The sequence below is a fragment of the Babylonia areolata genome, chromosome 20, assembly GCF_041734735.1.
Source record: "Babylonia areolata isolate BAREFJ2019XMU chromosome 20, ASM4173473v1, whole genome shotgun sequence".
Classification (NCBI taxonomy): domain Eukaryota; kingdom Metazoa; phylum Mollusca; class Gastropoda; order Neogastropoda; family Buccinidae; genus Babylonia; species Babylonia areolata.
In genome coordinates, this window is record NC_134895.1 from 42,410,930 (window position 1) to 42,430,731 (window position 19,802).

The 19,802-nt window shown below is 38.5% G+C and overlaps 3 protein-coding genes across 3 annotated transcripts in view; 1 reads left to right on the top strand and 2 right to left on the bottom strand.

The window, feature by feature from the left end:
* The window catches only part of LOC143295515 (sulfotransferase 1B1-like), a 380,130-nt gene that overhangs the window by 309,762 nt on the left and 50,566 nt on the right, over window positions 1–19,802 (top strand). The gene's annotated exons all lie outside the window — the stretch shown is intronic.
* LOC143294616 (sulfotransferase 1C2-like) lies at window positions 1,773–11,331 on the bottom strand. The gene is made up of 6 exons (XM_076605992.1): window positions 11,190–11,331; window positions 9,898–10,045; window positions 8,284–8,456; window positions 6,851–6,951; window positions 5,213–5,396; window positions 1,773–4,441 (listed from the first exon to the last, which is right to left on the bottom strand). The coding sequence occupies exons 1-6, from the start codon at window positions 11,329–11,331 to the stop codon at window positions 4,332–4,334; spliced, it is 858 nt and encodes a 285-aa protein (XP_076462107.1). The 3' UTR covers window positions 1,773–4,331.
* Window positions 12,893–19,802, bottom strand: part of LOC143295513 (sulfotransferase 1B1-like) — a 12,475-nt gene continuing 5,565 nt past the window's right edge. Inside the window, exons 5-7 of the mRNA XM_076607239.1 lie at window positions 17,826–17,926; window positions 16,383–16,566; window positions 12,893–15,603 (exon numbers count right to left, since the gene is read on the bottom strand). Of these exons, the coding sequence (XP_076463354.1) occupies window positions 15,494–15,603; window positions 16,383–16,566; window positions 17,826–17,926 (395 nt within the window). The 3' untranslated portion in view covers window positions 12,893–15,493. The remainder of the gene's footprint in view (window positions 15,604–16,382; window positions 16,567–17,825; window positions 17,927–19,802) is intronic.

The window sequence follows — 19,802 nt, forward strand, 5'->3', positions numbered from 1 at the left end:
TATAGTAATTACCTTTTTAGAAAACAAATCTTTAGCAACACACAATATAATAAACAGCAGCAACTTCCAGAATCAGATGCTATTCAACAACTCTTTGATCACATACAAAAACAAAACGTTATTTTTTCAAACATGGCAAGCAAATGGGATAGAACTGATTAAAGATGGAATTCATGCAAGTGAAAACAGAATACTTACTTTAGAAGAAATACAAACACAAATTGGACAGAACAAAGCAAACCTGATACTTGAATATAATCTTCTTATCCATTCTCTCCCCAAAACATGGATTCAGTAGATACAGAAAGGGGGAAAAATACAGAATCCAATGTATGGGAGGTTAGCAAGTATAACACAAAACCTAGAATTATTAAGAATATATTACTTGAAAATGAAGAAATTGTAACTCCAATTGCGGAAAAACTTTGGTTAAGAAAATTTGGCATACATTTAGATAAGTCAGCATGGTCAAGAGCCAATGATGTTACAAAAGAAGTACGATTAAAAGTTCTTCAATGGAAAATTCTACACAACATTTATCCAACAAATATTCTTCTTTGTAAAATGAAAGTAAAAGAAAATAATAAATGTTCTTATTGTCCAGACACAGTCGATTACATTGAACACTTTTTCTTTGAATGTCCACTTGTAAGCAGTTTTTGGTGTTATATAGAAAAATCGATCAATTTAAAAACAGATCTTAGATTGAAACTTTCAATAACTGATATACTTTTTGGTATTAACAAATCAGAACGCCTGCTTGGAAATTACAAATACATCAATTACATAATCCTTGTAAGCAAAATGTGTATAAGCATTTTCAAAAAAACTGAGTCCTCCCTCTCTATACAATGCATTTTTGAAAGAGAGCTAGGCCTCAGAAGTCAACTGAATCCATGTTAGTAAATGTAAAAAAAAAAAGGGGGAAAAAAAAAGATCACACACACACACACACACACACACACACACACACACACACACACACACACTGTACGCAAACACCTTTCACATATTCACTTTCGTATCTTTTATTTGTATCATTATTGCTAAAATGTCGACAATGTGCATTGTATAATGTCAAGTATGTCATTTACTTTCATGTGTTATACGACGAGTTGTCCTGAGGACAATGTGGCGAGCGTCCTTGATCAATGCGTTCGGCAGAAGAACAATCACTGTACGTCGTTTCCGGGGAGGGCGGAACCTGCCTCCTGTCCGGGCGTCAACTTTCCTTCTTTTTTTTTTTCCTTCTTCTTCTCCTTTTTTTTCCTTCCTCCAATAATTAATGTTGACCTGGTTGCATGTTTTTCGACGTGTGTGTATTGTACTAAGATGATTTCGATGGTTGTCTCACATACAGAATCCACACACTCACATCAGAGCAAACTAAATCACAGACAACTGAAAACACATGCATACTGTTAAAATATTCACTGAAATTGTCCATGAAAACTGAATATTCAGACAAAGAACTTAGTGTATTCGGAAGAATACTACTTTGAATACATTTAGATGTACCAACATAATTATATTAATTGAAAACTGACATGTTATATAGAAGAAAAAAAAAGGCGAAAGAAAACAGAAGGAAAGGAAAAGGTGTTTTTTTTGTTTTTTTGTTTGTTTGTTTTTTTGCCAATGAAGAAGGCGTGTGAAAGCACCAAAAAAAAAACAACAACAAAAACAACAACCCCCCCCCCCCCAAAAAAAAAAAACCCCAACAAAAAACAAACAAACAAAAAAAAACACCACGTTCTGGTGCTGCATGCAGCTGAGGCCACAAAGAAAAGGGAAGGAAAAGAAAGAAAGAGAGAGATTGATTCTAAGTTTGGTACACATGATTGTATGATTTATGATATGATATGATATGATATGATATGATATATCATATGATACTGTGCGGATTACTTCCATATTATTGTCTTTTTTTATTTTTTAAAACAAGCCCAAAATCCGTAAATGAAAAGTTGTATTTATTCCATAAATGCTACTGATTACTATGACATATAGTTATTATGGAGCGTCAAGTATTGGTTTGATTATTTCCATGTTGTTTAGTTGATTGTGTAATTTATATACAAAATAAAACGGTGGTCGACCCAAGAAAGTCCGGGTAAAAAAAAAAGAAAAAAGGAAGAGGATGCAGAGTGATATATTGAAATCTGGGATGACAGCGTAGAAGACTGGGTGGAAATTTGTGATCGTATGACGACGTGTCACTGTTTAGTCTGCAGCGATTATGGCTACCGGTGACAGTCGTTCCTTTGATGAATTAAAAAAAGTGAATAATAGATATGCACTGTACAAATGAAAGTAAGTTCATAGAACACAAAGTAAACAGTGGACGTTATGTGGTTTGTGACATTTCTTACGTGACAAATTTGTGAGAAATCTGTGTTTTGGGTACCGCTTAGATAATTGGCACACTCATGAGATAAAAAAGTTATTTTACTTTACAACTAACGAAGCATCGTGTTACACAGTAGAGCACGTCTGTATACTACCTTTGTATTGTCACTTCACAAAAAAGAAAACGATTGTCCATCTGAAGAAAAGCACACAGATAATTTTGACTGATGTTGTATGACTGATATGTAGCTTTGTTTTTTTGTTCTTTTATGTTATGTTGTATTTTTCATGTAAAAAAAAAAAAAAAAAAAAAGAAAAGAAAAGGAAAAAAAAGGAATACGATTCAAATTGTTGGTGGCAATGACACACACAGATAAAAACACAGCAAAAATAACATGCAAATCAAAGGTAAATGTGTCTTAAGAAGGCGAAACCTAGAGAGGCTTCTGGCAATGTAAATACTAGGCTGGTAGAACCCACGGACATATGTATATATTTCTGCTGTACAATGTTTGTTGCCCATGCAAGTATGAGTAACAGAACAAGAAAAGAAACAATCTGAGCTCGTGGAAAGAAAGAAAAGAAAAGGAAAAGTCTTCAATGCAGATACGAACCATGGATGTTTGGGTCAAGAATGAGTGGTTTTACCCACTGCGCTTACGCGGGTTCGATGTCAACGTTCAGAAATGTTGGTTTGAGCATGTTCTTTTAGCAGAATAAATCGACAGCATCAATCGGTCATAACGCGGTTTCAATCATGATATTTTGGTATATCTCGTGCATTTGAAAATTTTCTTTCAAGTCAAAGGTAAAGGAGACGTTCCCTTCGCCTCAAAAACACTGCAATATACGTCCGTTTTTATAGATCTACAGAGATCAGTGATCAACAAGCTTTGTCTTTCCACTCACTGAGAAACTACCGATACCTTCCATTCAATTTCTTTTTTCTGTTCATTCTTGTTAATTCAGTATCCACTTTAAAACATTCATGTGCAGTAAACACGCCGATGATTATTTAAGAAATTCCTTTTATTCGGCGGTATAGGAGACGTTGCCATCACGTCAGGCTTTGCAACATGTTTTGTCTAGATCTGCACTGACCAGTGCCGTGTAGATGAGGCAGAGAAACGGTCAATGCAAAATTTCTTTTCTGTTCATTCTAGTTAACTCAGTGTCCACTTTAGAATATTCATATGCAGCAAACACGTCAATAATGTAGTTTGTGTTCTGTCCAGAATGTGTATTTCTTTGCTTTTAACTGTGAACAAGAAAAACGAGGTCATGGCGTATTGTCAACAGACAATCGGGAAGCTGCGAAGGGGAAACAGCGGTTTTCGGAATCCGGACCGTACATCCAGGAAATAAACTGTTAATGATTCGGAAATACGGCTAAATTCGGGAGATTTACAACCTATTATTGGTATGACAGTGAAGATCTTTCCTATGATGTTTAAGTCAAATTTGGTATTGGCAGACAAAATATTTCCAGAGAAAACGGCAATGTTAAAGTTTACCACAGACACACAGACAATCAGACAGACAGACAGACTGACAAACAGACAGACAGACAGACAGACAGACAGACACATACACACATACAACCGAACACTGGGTTATAACATAGACTCACTTTGTTTACACAAGTGAGTCAAAAAGCACTGAAGGTGACGTCATTCGAAGAAGAAGGGCAGCTTGCTTGCAGAAAACTGGAACACATTTCTGATCAATCAAAATAACATAGTCTGGTGACATACTTCAGGACTTCAGGTGTGTGTGTGTGTGTGTGTGTGTGTGTGTGTGTGTGTGTGTGTGTGTGTGCAACTATGATATGCTGCACGGTTGAGGTCTACGAAGGTGTATGCTCAACAGACACAAAGCTTTCCCATCTGATCTCTGTTTTCCAAGCCCCACACCACCACATTGTCTCTTCATTGCCAGTTACAGTCTCTGCTTCCGGTGTAACTCGGCAGGTGACGTCATAATTATTCAAAGAAGAAGGGGAGCTTACTCTCCGACATCCGTTTCTTGAAGACAGCGTCAAGTTGTTCACTCTGTGCCACCGTGAACCAGTTCTTCCAGTCTGCGATCTCCCCTGTGGAGTGACAATGCAGACAGGACATTCATAACTTGTCTGTCAGCCTGTCTGCCTCTCATCTTGTCTCCCACCATTTCTAAATAAATGTGTAAATCAGTGTGCAAGCATTTGTGTCAGCAAGGACCATGAATGCATCTTATTATCAAGTTGAACAAACTATTTTGCAAAGCTTAAATTAAAAGACTTTTTTTTACAATCTATGAATGCAGGATACAATTTACGGTTGGGAGTAAATTGTTTATATACAAACGTCATCAAAGTAAACGGATGATCTGTTGTAGAATAGCCACACTTCGGTCCTGCTTTTCATTTGTTGGTACGATTACTTTCAACCCATTCGTGCAATCCATGGTTTATAATAGATCAACAATCAGCTTATATCAGACAAAGCAATTCCTCTATGTTAGGGTTATTCGAATAACATTATCTTTTTAAAGAGGGAGAACAATATCTTCAGCCTAGTCCTCAAGATGAAATCTTATATCAAAAACACATTTGAAATGGTGAAAATCGATTCTGTTTTACATGCTCACTTCAACAGTTTTCCAATAATGACATCTGGTCTTACAGCATTTCGGTTTAAAAAAAATCTGAAAGCAAGCAATAGCCCTATATCTTTTTTTGAAATGTGAGAGAAAGAGAGAGACAACTAGACAGACAGACAGAAACAATCAGAGATAACAACAGTGATATAAAGTCACAGAACACCCCTACATATCTTGTTCAGAATAGTGTTTACTGAACCAGTAATTGAAAGAGTTGTCTGACCTTTCCGGTAATATCCGGCATTTCCCTTTTTCCACGCCTTCTGTCCGTATAGCTCTGGGTTCTGAGGTTCTTTCGCTGCCTTCAGTTTGGAGAACTCACACGCTTCAGCGATTTGTTCACACAGTTGTCTGCCCCTGTTGAGACCCAGGAACTGGTCTATCTTCATGATCTGTCCTACAGGATCCTGCAACAGGCGGCAGAGGGTGGTTTAGATGACTTCTCTCGGATTGGTACCATCAAAGAAAGGAGCAGAAATTGAATTGTGTTCCAACACAATGATCTCCCTTAAACTGTCTGTGGGAAAATCAGTGAAGTCAAAGCAGACGCAAGTGCCATTATTTTACCAAAAGCAACAGCACTTACTTGTTGCTTGACATCGAAGATTCCCTCTGCTCACTCCCGACATTCGAGCTGTGTAGTGGTGAAATGTTCACTTTTTTTAGTTTTGTATTTATACAAATTCTACTAGTCATAACCTCATCTACCATGCGGATGATATAATTATGTATTTAGACAGTGATAACATGTATCAAGTTCTATCAGATTGTTGACTCCGTCCATTAAATTGATCAAGAGATCCGAAACTTTTCTTGTCCTGCTAAAACAGTCAGCCAGAGATGAAGCTGGTCTCACATTGAGAGGTACGAAGCCATCTTTTTGTGAGTGGTTTGCTGTTTATGGCCCTTTCAGAATGGTCAATACTCGCGTTCTCATCTTCTCATACGACTGGCACTATTAGGGTGTGTGAGAGCTGACCGACTGCCACTCATGTTCAATCCAAGGCAGCTAGATGAAAATAAAAATAACTTGGTTTTCATTGCTTAGAATATTTGAATTGATACATTTGCCAAAAGTACCTTTCACAACATTGAACTAAATAGTTTCTGAAACACAAAAGTAATAGTGCTATAAACATTGTTTTTCTTTCAAAACTGGATAGTGGGTTTGGGTAGGCATCCCTCGATGTTTCTGTGCTCCTCAACTATTTCCTAATGAAACTGGAAGAGGATGTTACTTTGTTCCAGAGGACTTTCCGGTCTTCTCCATTAGAGTTATTTACCCTCATTCTGTATAATTTTATTCCTTTGAAGAAGGCGGTGCAGAGCTATCCATAATAATAAAGAGATTATTTTTCGTGCTGTTCGTGATGATGAAGAGTTCTGTACTCAGTACTCAAAAGCCTTCAATATCTATCAGTTGTTATTACGAGTTTCACGTACACCATATCATGTTTTCTGTTAATTTTCTGTGTTTAATGGTAAACGCCATTCGAAAGAAAGTTGACTGTTTGTACATCTCGCACATTGTAAGATTTTCATACGGTGTTTGAGACATTAAATGGAACGGATTCATTTCATAATTCAGATAAAAACAACCTGAAAAGAAAGGACAACAATAAAACTACAGTGAAAACTAAACTGTCACTGTCCAGCTCGCCTTATAATACTTAATACTGGATTAAAAACTGACGTCTGCGAGTACTATAATCTCTCTGCGGGTTTTTAATTTTGAATATACCTAAGGCCAGTTGTCAGATTCTAAATCAAAACATATATATCTTTCAGTGTATATATGAAGTTCCTTTTGGTTAAATGATTTGAATCAACACACCAACCTTCAAAACATCACCATACTTACCCTCTTCATCAGCTCATAGGAGGAGAAGAAGATATCATCCGGATGATCGCTCTTTGCTTTCTCCCAGTCCAACACGTGATCAAACCAGTTCCCGTGCCAGTCTGAAAACACACACACACACACACACACACACACACACACACACACACACACACACACACGTCTAATAATGGCTTTAAAATGATTAGAACTGTGGGATGATGGCTCCGCTCACGAAGTGTCATAGTTCACTACTGGTGCGTGTCTGAATTAAGAAGTTTCTGGAATTTCAGCGGAGCTTTAAGTATCATCTAAGGTTCATACAATTTGGTTTATACAATTTGGAATGACTATCAAATTCAGATGTATTTGTTGTGGTGTATACACTCCTGGGATTGTCGTTTAAAGACTAGATTGAAACAGATTGATAAAAGGTGATGTACCATCAGTCAGTCACGACCCTTTAATTGTTTGGAAGCTGAGGCTCTTAAAATATAAAAAGATAGGTTTATGACACAAGTCGTTATCGGAACATTTGTAGAGAGTTTGATATTGAAGGTTCCAGTTTGAAGTATAAACAGTATTGTCTAAAATATATCTCACGTTCTTCATAGTCTTTCTATTGGACCTTATTGTTTATAAGTTATGATATTTCTCAGTTCATGGCTTCATGATAGCCAACAAGGCCACTCCCACCACACACACACACACACACACACACACACACACACACACACACACACACACACACACACACACACACATATATATATATATATATATATATATCACAACCACCACAGTCACTTCACAAACGTTGACCTGTCCATCATTTTTATATTGATGGTGGTAGTAGTGGCATTAGTAATTAAGCAATGGTATGAATAAATCAAGTAATGGTGATGGCTCTGATAGCATCACCAGAAGGAATATCAGGAGCGGATCCAGCAGTAGATGAAATAACTGGCCAGGAAGAAGCCATCAGACACTACAGCAGCATTTGCAGTAACAATGCTGTATTGAATTGAATCATACTTAGGGTACTGGACAAGACCACACTGCATTCCGTTGTATTGATTGACAATGTATTACAAATAATTGCATTGCTTCATATTGTTCATGACACTTGTGACGTCTCAGCGTTGAAATCGGGTTGTATGTACACGGGTGAGCACGATGCTTGAGTACAGCACGTGCAAGTATGCTTTGTTTTCGTATCCTTTTTCAACAAAGAATTTGTACAAATATAGTGTCGTTCATTGTTCATTTTCTCACGTGACACGCATGTTTGGACCTCAGAAATATTTCAGGTATAAACTTAAAGACTACCATCCGCACCAGTGTTCAAGGTGTATTATACGTGGGCTGAGGGAACTGGGGGATGCAGTAGAGGAGGGTGTGGCTTTCACATGATTCGAAACCAGGACCATTCAGTACTGTCCACCAACACTCACATCCTGTGTCCATCATGAGTTCAAAGAAGTGGGACCACGTGCCGTCATAGGATGGTCTGAATCTCGTGCCGTTGGTGATGTTGTAGAACGACACCCAGCAGTCCTTGGGGTTCCGGTAACAGTAGATGACCTTCACCTTCTTCTCTCTTGCCTGCTGGGGTAGACTGTGATACCTGTCACACATGAAATACAGTCATCCACCCGTCTGTCCGTCCGTTCCTTCATTCATCCATGTATTATTCATCTGTCCATCAATCAGTGAATCCATGAGTTTTTATCACACAATCAGTTGATACACATGGATACATGCATGCATACATACATACATACATGCATGCATACACACATGCATACATACATACAATACTTAATATGAATGTAAAGAAATCATACTATAAGTATGCCTAATATATTGAATGATAATACAGTCATCTATATGGACATGCATATATGAATGCATTTATACTTGATAGAATTACATACATATATATAATGTTGTTCGTCCATCGGAGCCGAAGACGCAAACTACTTCAGATAATGTTTGTATGTATGTATACCAATCAGTTGTGATCGACTAAGATCACTAAGACAACAGGGAGTGGGGGTGGGTGGGTGGCGGTGCGGGTTGGTTGGGGAAAGGGGGGGAGGTGGGGAAATGTTTTACACATCTGTTGTCTGCGGCGTTTTAACTTAAGGCGCCGTGTGCTGAGGGGAGGGGGGGGGGGGAACTTGACCAAACACGACAAATATAGGTTAGAAAAAGTCATTAGGAAAGCGGATGGGATGGTGGGTATAAGACAAGAGACTTATAGCGACATGTACAATAGAAAACTGACTGACAGACTGAAAACAATTTTGACAGACGAAATACACCCATGATGACAGTAGTGTCGACGGTCGGACAGAAGTGGTGTGTGTGTGTGTGTGTGTGTGTGTGTGTGTGTGTGTGTGTGTGTGTGTGCATTTTACTTATAGATACGATTTATTTGATGGATGTTCTATTTTGCTGGATATTTTTATTTGTTTATATTGTTGTGCAATACCCTGTTGTCTGAACGCGAGCGCGTGCGCGTGTGTGTGTGCATTTTACATTTATATACTATCTATTTGTTAAAGGTTTTTTTTACATTGTTGTACAATACATTTTCTTAATGTGTGTGTATAGGCGTTGGTGGGAGTGTGGGTTAAATACTTATATTTTATGTGCTGAATGTTTTCTATTTGTACAAATTGTTGTGCAATGATTTATTGTCTGAGAGTGCGTGCATGTGTATGTGTTTTGGAGGGTGGGGATTGGGGGTGAGTAGAGGAGGGGGGGGGGGGTACGGGGTTTAGTCTGTCATTCTCTACTGTGAGTTTGTGTTTGACTCCTTTTATTGTGTTTTATGGTGCATATGTTCATTTTCATGTTGGTGTCTACAACGAGCCTGTGATTGCAGACGTTAATTTCTATGTGGATCAGTAAAGCGTTTTGAATTGAATTTGAATTGAATTGAATTGTATTGACATTCATCATTGTTTTGAATTATTCGTCATTACGTTTTATGTCGTCTTTTAAGTCTTCTTTCCTTGGTTTGTGCAACATATCATGGCATGCCACACTCTCTTTATTACTTCAGATGGGTGACGCAGATCTGTGCCCCTCCAGGTCTGGGCAGCTTTTCTAATTCTATCCACTCCAAATGATCTTGTTCCACTCGACCCAAATAGTCCGTGGTATTATGCAACAGCATGTAAAGGATCTGGTGATGCCAGAAAGTACCTGAAACAAGTCAACATCAAAGGAATTTGGTGCGGACAAAGTGGGAATGAGGATGTGAAAACGCTTTCCAGACTGAATTTATTGCCAGCTGCCTGTCTTTGTAGATACTGGACTTTGAAATCCTTCAGGATTGAAAGTCTCATCCTAAAGAAACCATTGTTTTTTGTCGGTCTAGCTTGGACATATGTTTCAGAGTTCGAGTCCAAAACAGATGTCAATGAGACCCAACACAAATAAGCATTAAGAACATGATGATTGCCTTTGTTAACTTGGAACTCATGTCTGTTTGAACAAATGAAAAAAGTATTTAAAGCAGTTAAACATAAATTTTGAAGAATCTAAAATGAACAACAAAATATGTGCTTACTTGCGGATCTAAAAATGTGTGCAGGAAAGGGAGACCAGTCGTGGCTGGCACTAGGGTCTTCATGAAGTGGGTAGTTTGACTGAGGTTCCAACACACACACACACACACACACACACACACACACACACACACACACACACACACACACAGTACACACACACACACACACGCACGCACACACACATCGTGTGTGTGTGTGTGTGACTGAATTCAAACCCTTGGAAGACAACAGATATGGTCTTCACACTGCTCACCAAAGAAAAAGAGACATTTGTCATGCTTGACACGACTCGACTGTTATCTCTTGTACACTCGTCCATTATCTCTCTGTGAAAGTAGGGCTGCTCTCCTTGGGGGTCACCCTCATCTGTCTGCAAGGGTAGTGGTTTTACTATCAAGTGGATTTTGCGAGGGGCATCTCTCTTGTTTAGTTGTCTGTGTTCTTCTCTTTCTGTGCACTAGTCCATGTTTAATTTGTCCACTTATCTGTGTTTTTATTTTTATTTTTTATTATTTTATGAAGCCTTAGATAAGTATACTTGTTGTTGATGTTATATTATCATTATGATTATTACTGTGATTATGATTATGATGATAATGATGATGATCATTATAATTATTATTCTTGTTATTATTATTATTCTTATCATCATGAATTATCATCATCTTCATAATTATTATACTAATTAAAAGGGGATGGTGATGAAGAAATGGACAAAGAGGACAAGGAGGCGGGTGTCTCACCACTTCTAGGGAATGACGCAAGAATGAAATCACCATCTCGCAGTTCCAAATGACGTATCTTTTTCAGCTGTTCCCTGTAGTCCTCAATGTGTGGTGAAGGGGGAATCCAAATCTCACCAGCGTTTCCAAAGTACAAGTCGTTGCCATGGCGATCCTTGAGCACTGCTCGGATCATCTTTGTCCTTAAATATTTTCTGAGAATCTGAGAAGACAAGACCACGTCTTTATTTCCGATTGTTAAATATATGCCTAGCCTGTACGCATTTGGCTTATATATATATATATATATATATATATATATATATATATGAATTCCATGCCATATGACGGTACAGAGCAAGAAAAAGCAAGCAAACAAAACTGTCATTGATATATTTGTTTATAGCGCAACTGCCTATGAGGGTAAAAGGTAATGAAGGAGGAAAACAGACAAAATTACAAACAAAAGATTGGTTGGCTAATATATATAACGTAGAAATGGGATATTACTACCGATGCCCCCCTCGCCCCTCCCCTACATATATATATATATATAATAGAGAGAGAGAGAGAGAGCAGGAGGAGAGAGAGAGAGAGAGAGAGAGAGAGAGAGAGAGAGAGAGAGAGAGAATGACAATGCCAATGACAATGACAGATATCTTAACTGTGAAAGCCATCAAGAGAGCATGAGAGAGAATGACTAATAGATCTGTAGAAAAGTTGTATAATTCAGGTATTATTTTTCCAAAGTGTACCAAAAGGAATATAGTTCCACACACACACACACACAAATGTTACTAGGATTTATTTCTGTTGACGCATTATTGATTTTTTCATCTTCTTTCTTTGGCGTTATAAAACGAAAGCACTCACCTCAAAGTCTTCGTTCTCTTTGTGTCTGTGTCCGTGGGTGTCCAGAGAGTAACTGGTGCACTGAATGAGAGACTGAGTGAAACTGGTGAAACTCGACAAATAGCACAGTCACTCAGATAACTGAGGCTTTATTCCGTTGTTGAGAAAATACATGTAAATGTGTCATGACCTGCTTTGCCTTCGTGCCATGCATGGTAAACACAGCAAGAGCGAGAGAGAGAGAGAGAGAGAGAGAGAGAGCGAGCGCAAAGGAGGGCGAGCGAGAGAGGCAGACAGACAGACTCAGCCTCAGGCTTAGATGATTTACTCACTTTAGGCCAGATGCATTGAATACTTGTTAAAGGAACTAACAACAGGCCAGTGATTCCTGCTGTTTTTAAACCACAAGAATGGTACCAAATGTGTGGTGGTAGAGAGAGAGAGAGAGATATAGATAGATAGATAGAGCTAGAGAGAGAGAGAGAGAGAGAGAGAGAGAGAGAGAGAGAGAGAGAGAGGAGAGGTTTATAGGTATATTAGAATTAATACAAACTAACACTGAAATTCGAATCATTTTATTTCGTATTAAGAAGTAAGAAGGGCATGAACCAAAAATGCACAAACAAACGAAATATGACCTGAAACAAATAAACAGAACACAACAAAACAAATAAGAAAAACTAACTAAATAGATGAATCATAAAACTGCATGACATTAGTCCACATGTTTCCTGAACATGTTTCTGATTATCAAAGTAACATATTTAATAGAATCACTACTGATTAGCCACAGAAAACAAAAGAAATTATTTGGAAGTATATTTCCGATTTGTGTGTTTGTGTGTGTGTGTGTGTGTGTGTGTGTGTGTGTGTGCGTGCGTTCGTGCGCGCGTGCGTGCGTGCGATTTTGTTTGTTTGTGTGTTTGTGTGTGTGTGTGTGTGTGTGTGTGTGTGTGTGTGCGTGCATTGTTCGTATGTACTCTAAATGTCCTGTTTTAATTCAAAGTACCGTTGAATTACTTGTAGTTGATAATATGCCTATGCATGATTAGTGACGAGTGTACATATGTGCGATTTACGTCAACTTGGTTTTTATATACTTTATATCTTTCTTGTGTCACTACTGAATGATTACAATTTCTGTAAAAAAAAAATTCAATCATTTGTTGTTTTGGTATACAACTCTAATGAATTTCTCTCATTGGAGATGATATTGTATTCTGTATAGAAGACTGGGTGGAAATTTGTGATCGTAGTGACGACATGTCACTGTTTAGTCTGCAGTGATTATAGCGACCGGTGACAGTCGTTCCTTTGATGAATTAAAAAAGTGAATAATAGATATGCACTGTACAAATGAAAGTAAGTTCATGGAACACAAAGTAAACAGTGGACGTTATGTGGTTTGTGACATTTCTTAGGTGACAAATTTGTGAGAAATCTGTGTTTTGGGTACCGCCTAGATAAATGGCACACTCATGAGATAAAAAAGTTATTTTACTTAACAACTAACGAAGCATCGTGTTACACAGTAGAGCACATCTGTATACTACCTTTGTATTGTTACTTCACAAAAAAGAAAACGATTGTCCATCTGAAGAAAAGCACACAGATAATTTTGACTGATGTTGTATGACTGATATGTAGCTTTGTTTTTGTTCTTTTATGTTATGTTGTATTTTTCATGTAAAAAAAAATAAACAGAAAAGAAAAGGAAAAAAAAGGAATACGATTTTGTCAAATTGTTGGTGGCAATGACACGCACAGATAAAAACACAGCAAAAATAACATGCAAATCAAAGGTAAATGTGTCTTAAGAAGGCGAAATCTAGAGAGGCTTCTGGCAATGTAAATCTAGCTGGTAGGACCCACGGACATATGTATATATTTCTGCTGTACAATGTTTGTTGCCCATGTAAGTATGAGTAACAGAACAAGAAAAGAAACAATCTGAGCTCCAGTAACAAAAGAAACAACAAGAAAGGCAAGGCCTTCAAGGCTCACTTGTAACACACACTCAAAGATGAAAAAAAAAAAATTTAAAATCAAAACTTAGTTTGTTGAAATGTGCTCTCTAATTGTTATCATGATTATATGCAGCTTCGCGGAAAGAAAGAAAAGAAAAGAAAAAGTCTTCAATGCAGATTCGAACCATGGATGTTTGGGTCAAGAATGAGTGGTTTTACCCACTGCACTTACGCGGGTTCGATGTCAACGTTCAGAAATGTTGGTTTGAGCATGTTCTTTTAGCAGAATAAATCGACAGCATCAATCGGTCATAACGCGGTTTCAATCATGTTATTTTGGTATATCTCCTGCATTTGAAAATTTTCTTTCAAGTCCGAGGTAAAGGAGACGTTCCCTTCGCCTCAAAAACACTGCAATATATGTACGTTTTTATAGATCTACAGTGATCGACAAGCTTTGTCTTTCCACTCACTGAGAAACTACCGATACCTTCCATTCAATTTCTTTTTTCTGTTCATTCTTGTTAATTCAATATCCACTTTAAAACATTCATGTGCAGTAAACACGCCGATGATTATTTAAGAAATTCCTTTTATTCGGCGGTATAGGAGACGTTGCCATCACGTCAGGCTTTGCAACATGTTTTGTCAAGATCTGCACTGACCAGTACCGAGTAGATGAGGCAGTGAAACGGTCAATTCAAATTTTCTTTTCTGTTCATTCTAGTTAACTCAGTGTCCACTTTAGAATATTCATATGCAGCAAACAAGTCAATAATGTAGTTTGTGTTCTGTCCAGAATGTGTATTTCTTTGCTTTTAACTGCGAACAAGAAAAACGAGGTCATGGCGTATTGTCAACAGACAATCGGGAAGCTGCGAAGGGGAAACAGCGGTTTTCGGAATCCGGACCGTACATCAACGGAATAAACTGTTAATGATTCGGAAATACGGCTAAATTCGGGAGATTTACAACCTATTATTGGTATGACTGTGAAGATTTTTCCTATGATGTTAAGTCAAATTTGGCATTGGCAGACAAAATATTTCCAGAGAAAATGGCAATGCTAAAGTTTACCACGGACACACAGACATTCAGACAGACAGACTGACAGACAGACAGACACATACACACATACAACCGAACACTGGGTAAAAACATAGACTCACTTTGTTTACACAAGTGAGTCAAAAAGCACTGAAGGTGACGTCATTCGAAGAAGAAGGGCAGCTTGCTTTCTGACATCTGCCAAGTCAGCAGAAAACTGGAACACATTTCTGATCAATCAAAATAACATAGTCTGGTGACATACTTCAGGACTTCAGGTGTGTGTGTGTGTGTGTGTGTGTGTGTGTGTGTGTGTGTGTGTGTGTGTGCAAATATGATATGCTGCACGGTTGAGGTCTACGAAGGTGTATGCTCAACAGACACAAAGCTTTCCCATCTGATCTCTGTTTTCCAAGCCCCACACCACCACATTGTCTCTTCATTGCCAGTTACAGTCTCTGCTTCCGGTGTAACTCGGCAGGTGACGTCATATTATTCAAAGAAGAAGGGGAGCTTACTCTCCGACATCCGTTTCTTGAAGACAGCGTCAAGTTGTTCACTCTGTGCCACCGTGAACCAGTTCTTCCAGTCTGCGATCTCCCCTGTGGAGTGACAATACAGACAGAACATTCATAACTTGTCTGTCAGCCTGTCTGCCTCTCATCCTGTCTCCCACCATTTCTAAATAAATGTGTGAATCAGTGTGCAAGCATTTGTGTCAGCAAGGACCATGAATGCATCTTATTATCAAGTTCAACAAACTATTTTGCAAAGCTTAAATTAAAAGACTTTTTTTTCAATCTGTGAATGCAGCATACAATTTACTGTTGAGAGAAAATTGTTTATATACAAACGTCATCAAAGTAAACGGATGATCTGTTGTAGAATAGCCACGCTTAGGTCCTGCTTGACATTTGTTGGTACGATTATTTTCAGCCCATTCATGCAATCCATGGTTTATAATAGATCTGATCAACAATCAGCTTATATCAGACAAAGCAGTTCCTCTATGTTAGGGTTATTCGGATGATATTATCTTTTTGAAGAGGGAGAACAATATAGTCAGCCTAGTCATCAGGATGAAATCCTATATCAAAAACACATTTGAAATGGTGAAAATCGATTCTGTTTTACATGCTCACTTCAACAGTTTTCCAATAATGCAATCTGGTTTTGCAGCATTTCGGTTTGGTTTTTTTAATTTGAAAGCAAGCAATAGCCCTATATCTTTTTTTGAAATGAGATAGAAAGAGAGACAGACAACCAGACACACAGACAGAAACAATCAGAGATAACAACAGTGATATAAAGTCACAGAACACCCCTACATCTCTTGTTCAGAATAGTGTTACTGAACCAGTAATTGAAAGAGTTGTCTGACCTTTCCTGTAATATCCAGAAGTTCCCTTTTTCCACGCCTTCTCTCCGTGGATCTCTGGGTTCTGAGGTTCTTTCGCTGCCTTCAGTTTGGAGAACTCACAGGCTTCAGCGATTTGTTCACACAGTTGTCTGCCCCTGTTGAGGCCCAGGAACTGGTCTATCTTCATGATCTGTCCCACAGGATCCTGTTACATGCAGCAGTGGGTGTGCTGGATGACTTCCCTTGGATTGGTGCCGTCAAAGAAACAAGCAGAACGCACTCACGGTCTGGAACTATTGACACTTCTTCATTAGGATTATAAAAAAGGGTGCCCACTGGAAATTTTTCAGGTTGTGGTGGTGGTGGTGGTGGTGGTGGTGGTGGTGGTGGTGTGTGTGTGTGTGTGTGTGTGTGTGTGTGTGTGTGTGTGTGTGTGTGTGTGTGTGACTAATGATATAAGAATTAATATCCATTTTCAAAGTATCAGTGTTAACATTTTATCAAATCATATTACTGACTGCGAGATGCGTTTAGTGAAGGATATACACTTACTGATGGTCCTGCTTAAACTATCATCCGGATAATAAGCACACATTTGTTGCATTATTGGCATCTCACTGTGAGTGGTATGCAAAGCCCCCACAGGATAGTAAAGTCTGACACTCCCGTTTTCTTATCAGACCATTTCTTTTTGCGAACGCCAAAGACAAATTCGACGAAAAAAACATATTTGTTTTCATAGTATATCTTAAATGGAAAGTTTTGCTGAGCTACTTTCACAAACTCGAGCTAAATAGTTTCCAAAGAATAAAACATCTTCACACTGGGTTGTTATGTCTGGCAGGCAAACCTCGGCATTTTTCTGTCTTTGCCTCACTTATTTCCCAGTCAAATTGGAGGAGATGTTACATTATTTTCTACTCCGTCGAAGTTGGTTCAACTCACTTGTTCATTCTAAAAAAAAAAAAAAAAAAAAAAAAAAAAAAATCACTTTCTGTTGTTTTGAAGATGATCCAGTCTTCTGTATTCTATCTGTAACTGCTATTATATAGACCAAATAAACAAAACAGTTCTGTTTACGAATATCTACGAAATGAACGGATAATGTAGTCCTGATCTTATGTGAAAAATGTTGACCATTTGTATATCTAATGAACTGTATGTAAAACATTAATCGGAACCGATTCACTGCCTTTTTTTCTCTCTTTTTTTGTGTGTGCTTTCTTCTTCTTTTTTTTTTTTTTTTTTTTTAGGAAACAAAACAATATGTAAAGAAACAACGCGAACAGAATGGGATGACAATTCATTTGCAGTTTAAGCTAAACTAGGTGACTGGCTGTCACAGTCTATGTCAGACATCTTTCACCTCTCTCTCTCTCTCTCCCTCTCTCTCTCTCTCTCTGTTATAGAAGTTGAATAAATTAAATCTATTCATCAATCATCACAGCATCACACAATGTTTACCCTCTTCATCAGCTCATAGCAGGAGAAGAAGATATCATCCGGATGATCGCTCTTTGCTTTCTCCCAGTCCAACACGTGATCAAACCAGTCCCCGTACCAGTCTGAACACACACACACACACACACACACACACACACACACACACACACACACACACACACACACACACGTATATATATATATATATATATATATATATATATATATATATACATATATATGATGATCGTTTTGAAAAGACTAGAATTGCGAGGTGATGGCTTCACTTGCGAAGTGCCACGGTCCACAACTCGCGGCTGCCTGCAATAAGGATTTTCTAGAATTTCAATTCAAGTTCCGTATATCAATATGTTTCCTCTGTGCAGTAAGGATAATTCCTTTTCAAAATAGTTTGAATGTCTGTCTAATGGAATCGTTGTATATGTTAAGGTGTTTAGAGTCCTGCGTCAGTTGATTAAAGACTGCATTTGAACAGTGCAGCAAAAGAATATTTTGTCAGAGGCGACGCGTCTCATGTCAGTCCTGCACTTGTAAGAGTTCGTTTATACCAACCTGCCTTGTCTGACATTTCTCTAATACGTCTAACGTGACTCTGACAAAGTTCTGATGCAGCTCAACAACCACCTCTGTTTCAACAATCTCATCCACCCATTTCAGTCTGCTTATCGCGCTGACCACAGCACCGAAACTACTCTCCTCCACATTCTGAACAATCTACTGATAGCGTCCGACTCAGGAAAAATTTCCCTTCTCACTTTTCTCGACTTGTCAGCCGCCTTTGACACGATAGACCATTCAATCCTTCTTTCCCGTCTTCAGTTTACATTTGGTATCAACGGCACTGTTCTAAACTGGTTCAAATCTTATCTCACTGATCGATTCCAGTCTGTCATTGTTGATTATTTCCAATCTGAACCCGTTAAAATCGAACATGGAGTCCCTAAAACAGGGATCTGTTTTAGGCCCAGTGCTCTTCACACTGTACACAGCTCCTCTCGCTGAAATTATCAACCGCCATAATATCAGTCATCATTCTTATGCTGATGACACTCAACTCCAGAAGAGTGATAGCCCTGAACAATTGTTGTCGCTCTTGAAAGAAACATCCAACTGCTTCCTGGACATTCAAAACTGGATGACTCTAAATAAGTTACAATTGAACGCGGACAAAACTGAAGCAATGATCATAGGAACTAAACAAAAACTGTCTTCCATCACAATTGACACAATCAAACTTGGCAGTACATCCATCCCTCTTTCCACGTCAGTCAGGAACCTCGGTGTTGTCCTTGACAATACACTGTCCATGCAAAAATTTATCAGTCAGACATGTCAGTCCTGATATATCTGTCCACTGACGCAACATTTAGACTTGTCGTTTCTCTCATTCTCTCTCGCCTTGACTACTGTAACTCTCTATTGTCTGGTTTGCCTGCTTCATCCATCCAGTCACTTCAGCGCATACAAAACTCTGCTGCCCGATTCGTCCTCAGAAAGAAAAGATCTGAGCACATCACTCCTCTTTTGCAACATCTCCACTGGCTCCCTGTCTCACACCGAATAAAGTACAAGATCAGCACTCTAGCTCTATGTTATAGATGTATTCACAAAACTGCCCCTTCCTATCTCTGTGGCTGCCTTCACCTCTACACTCCATCTCGCTCACTACGATCGGCTTCGGATCCACTCTGTTTACGCATACCAAGATTCAAACACTCGACTGTTGGCCGCCGTTCTTTCTCTGTCTCTGGACCTTGCAATTGGAATGAATTTCCTCTTTTGCTTCGTCAAGCCTCCACACTCAGCTCTTTCAAGTCTGGCCTTAAAACCCACCTCTTCCCAAAATAGCCTCCCTTGCCTGCCTCTTCCTTGTCTTTAGTTTCTCCAGTTTTAGAGTTATGCATGCGTGTGAATGACTGGTGCGAAAACGCTTTGATTTGTCTCTGCACATGATTCAGCGCTATACGAATACCATTA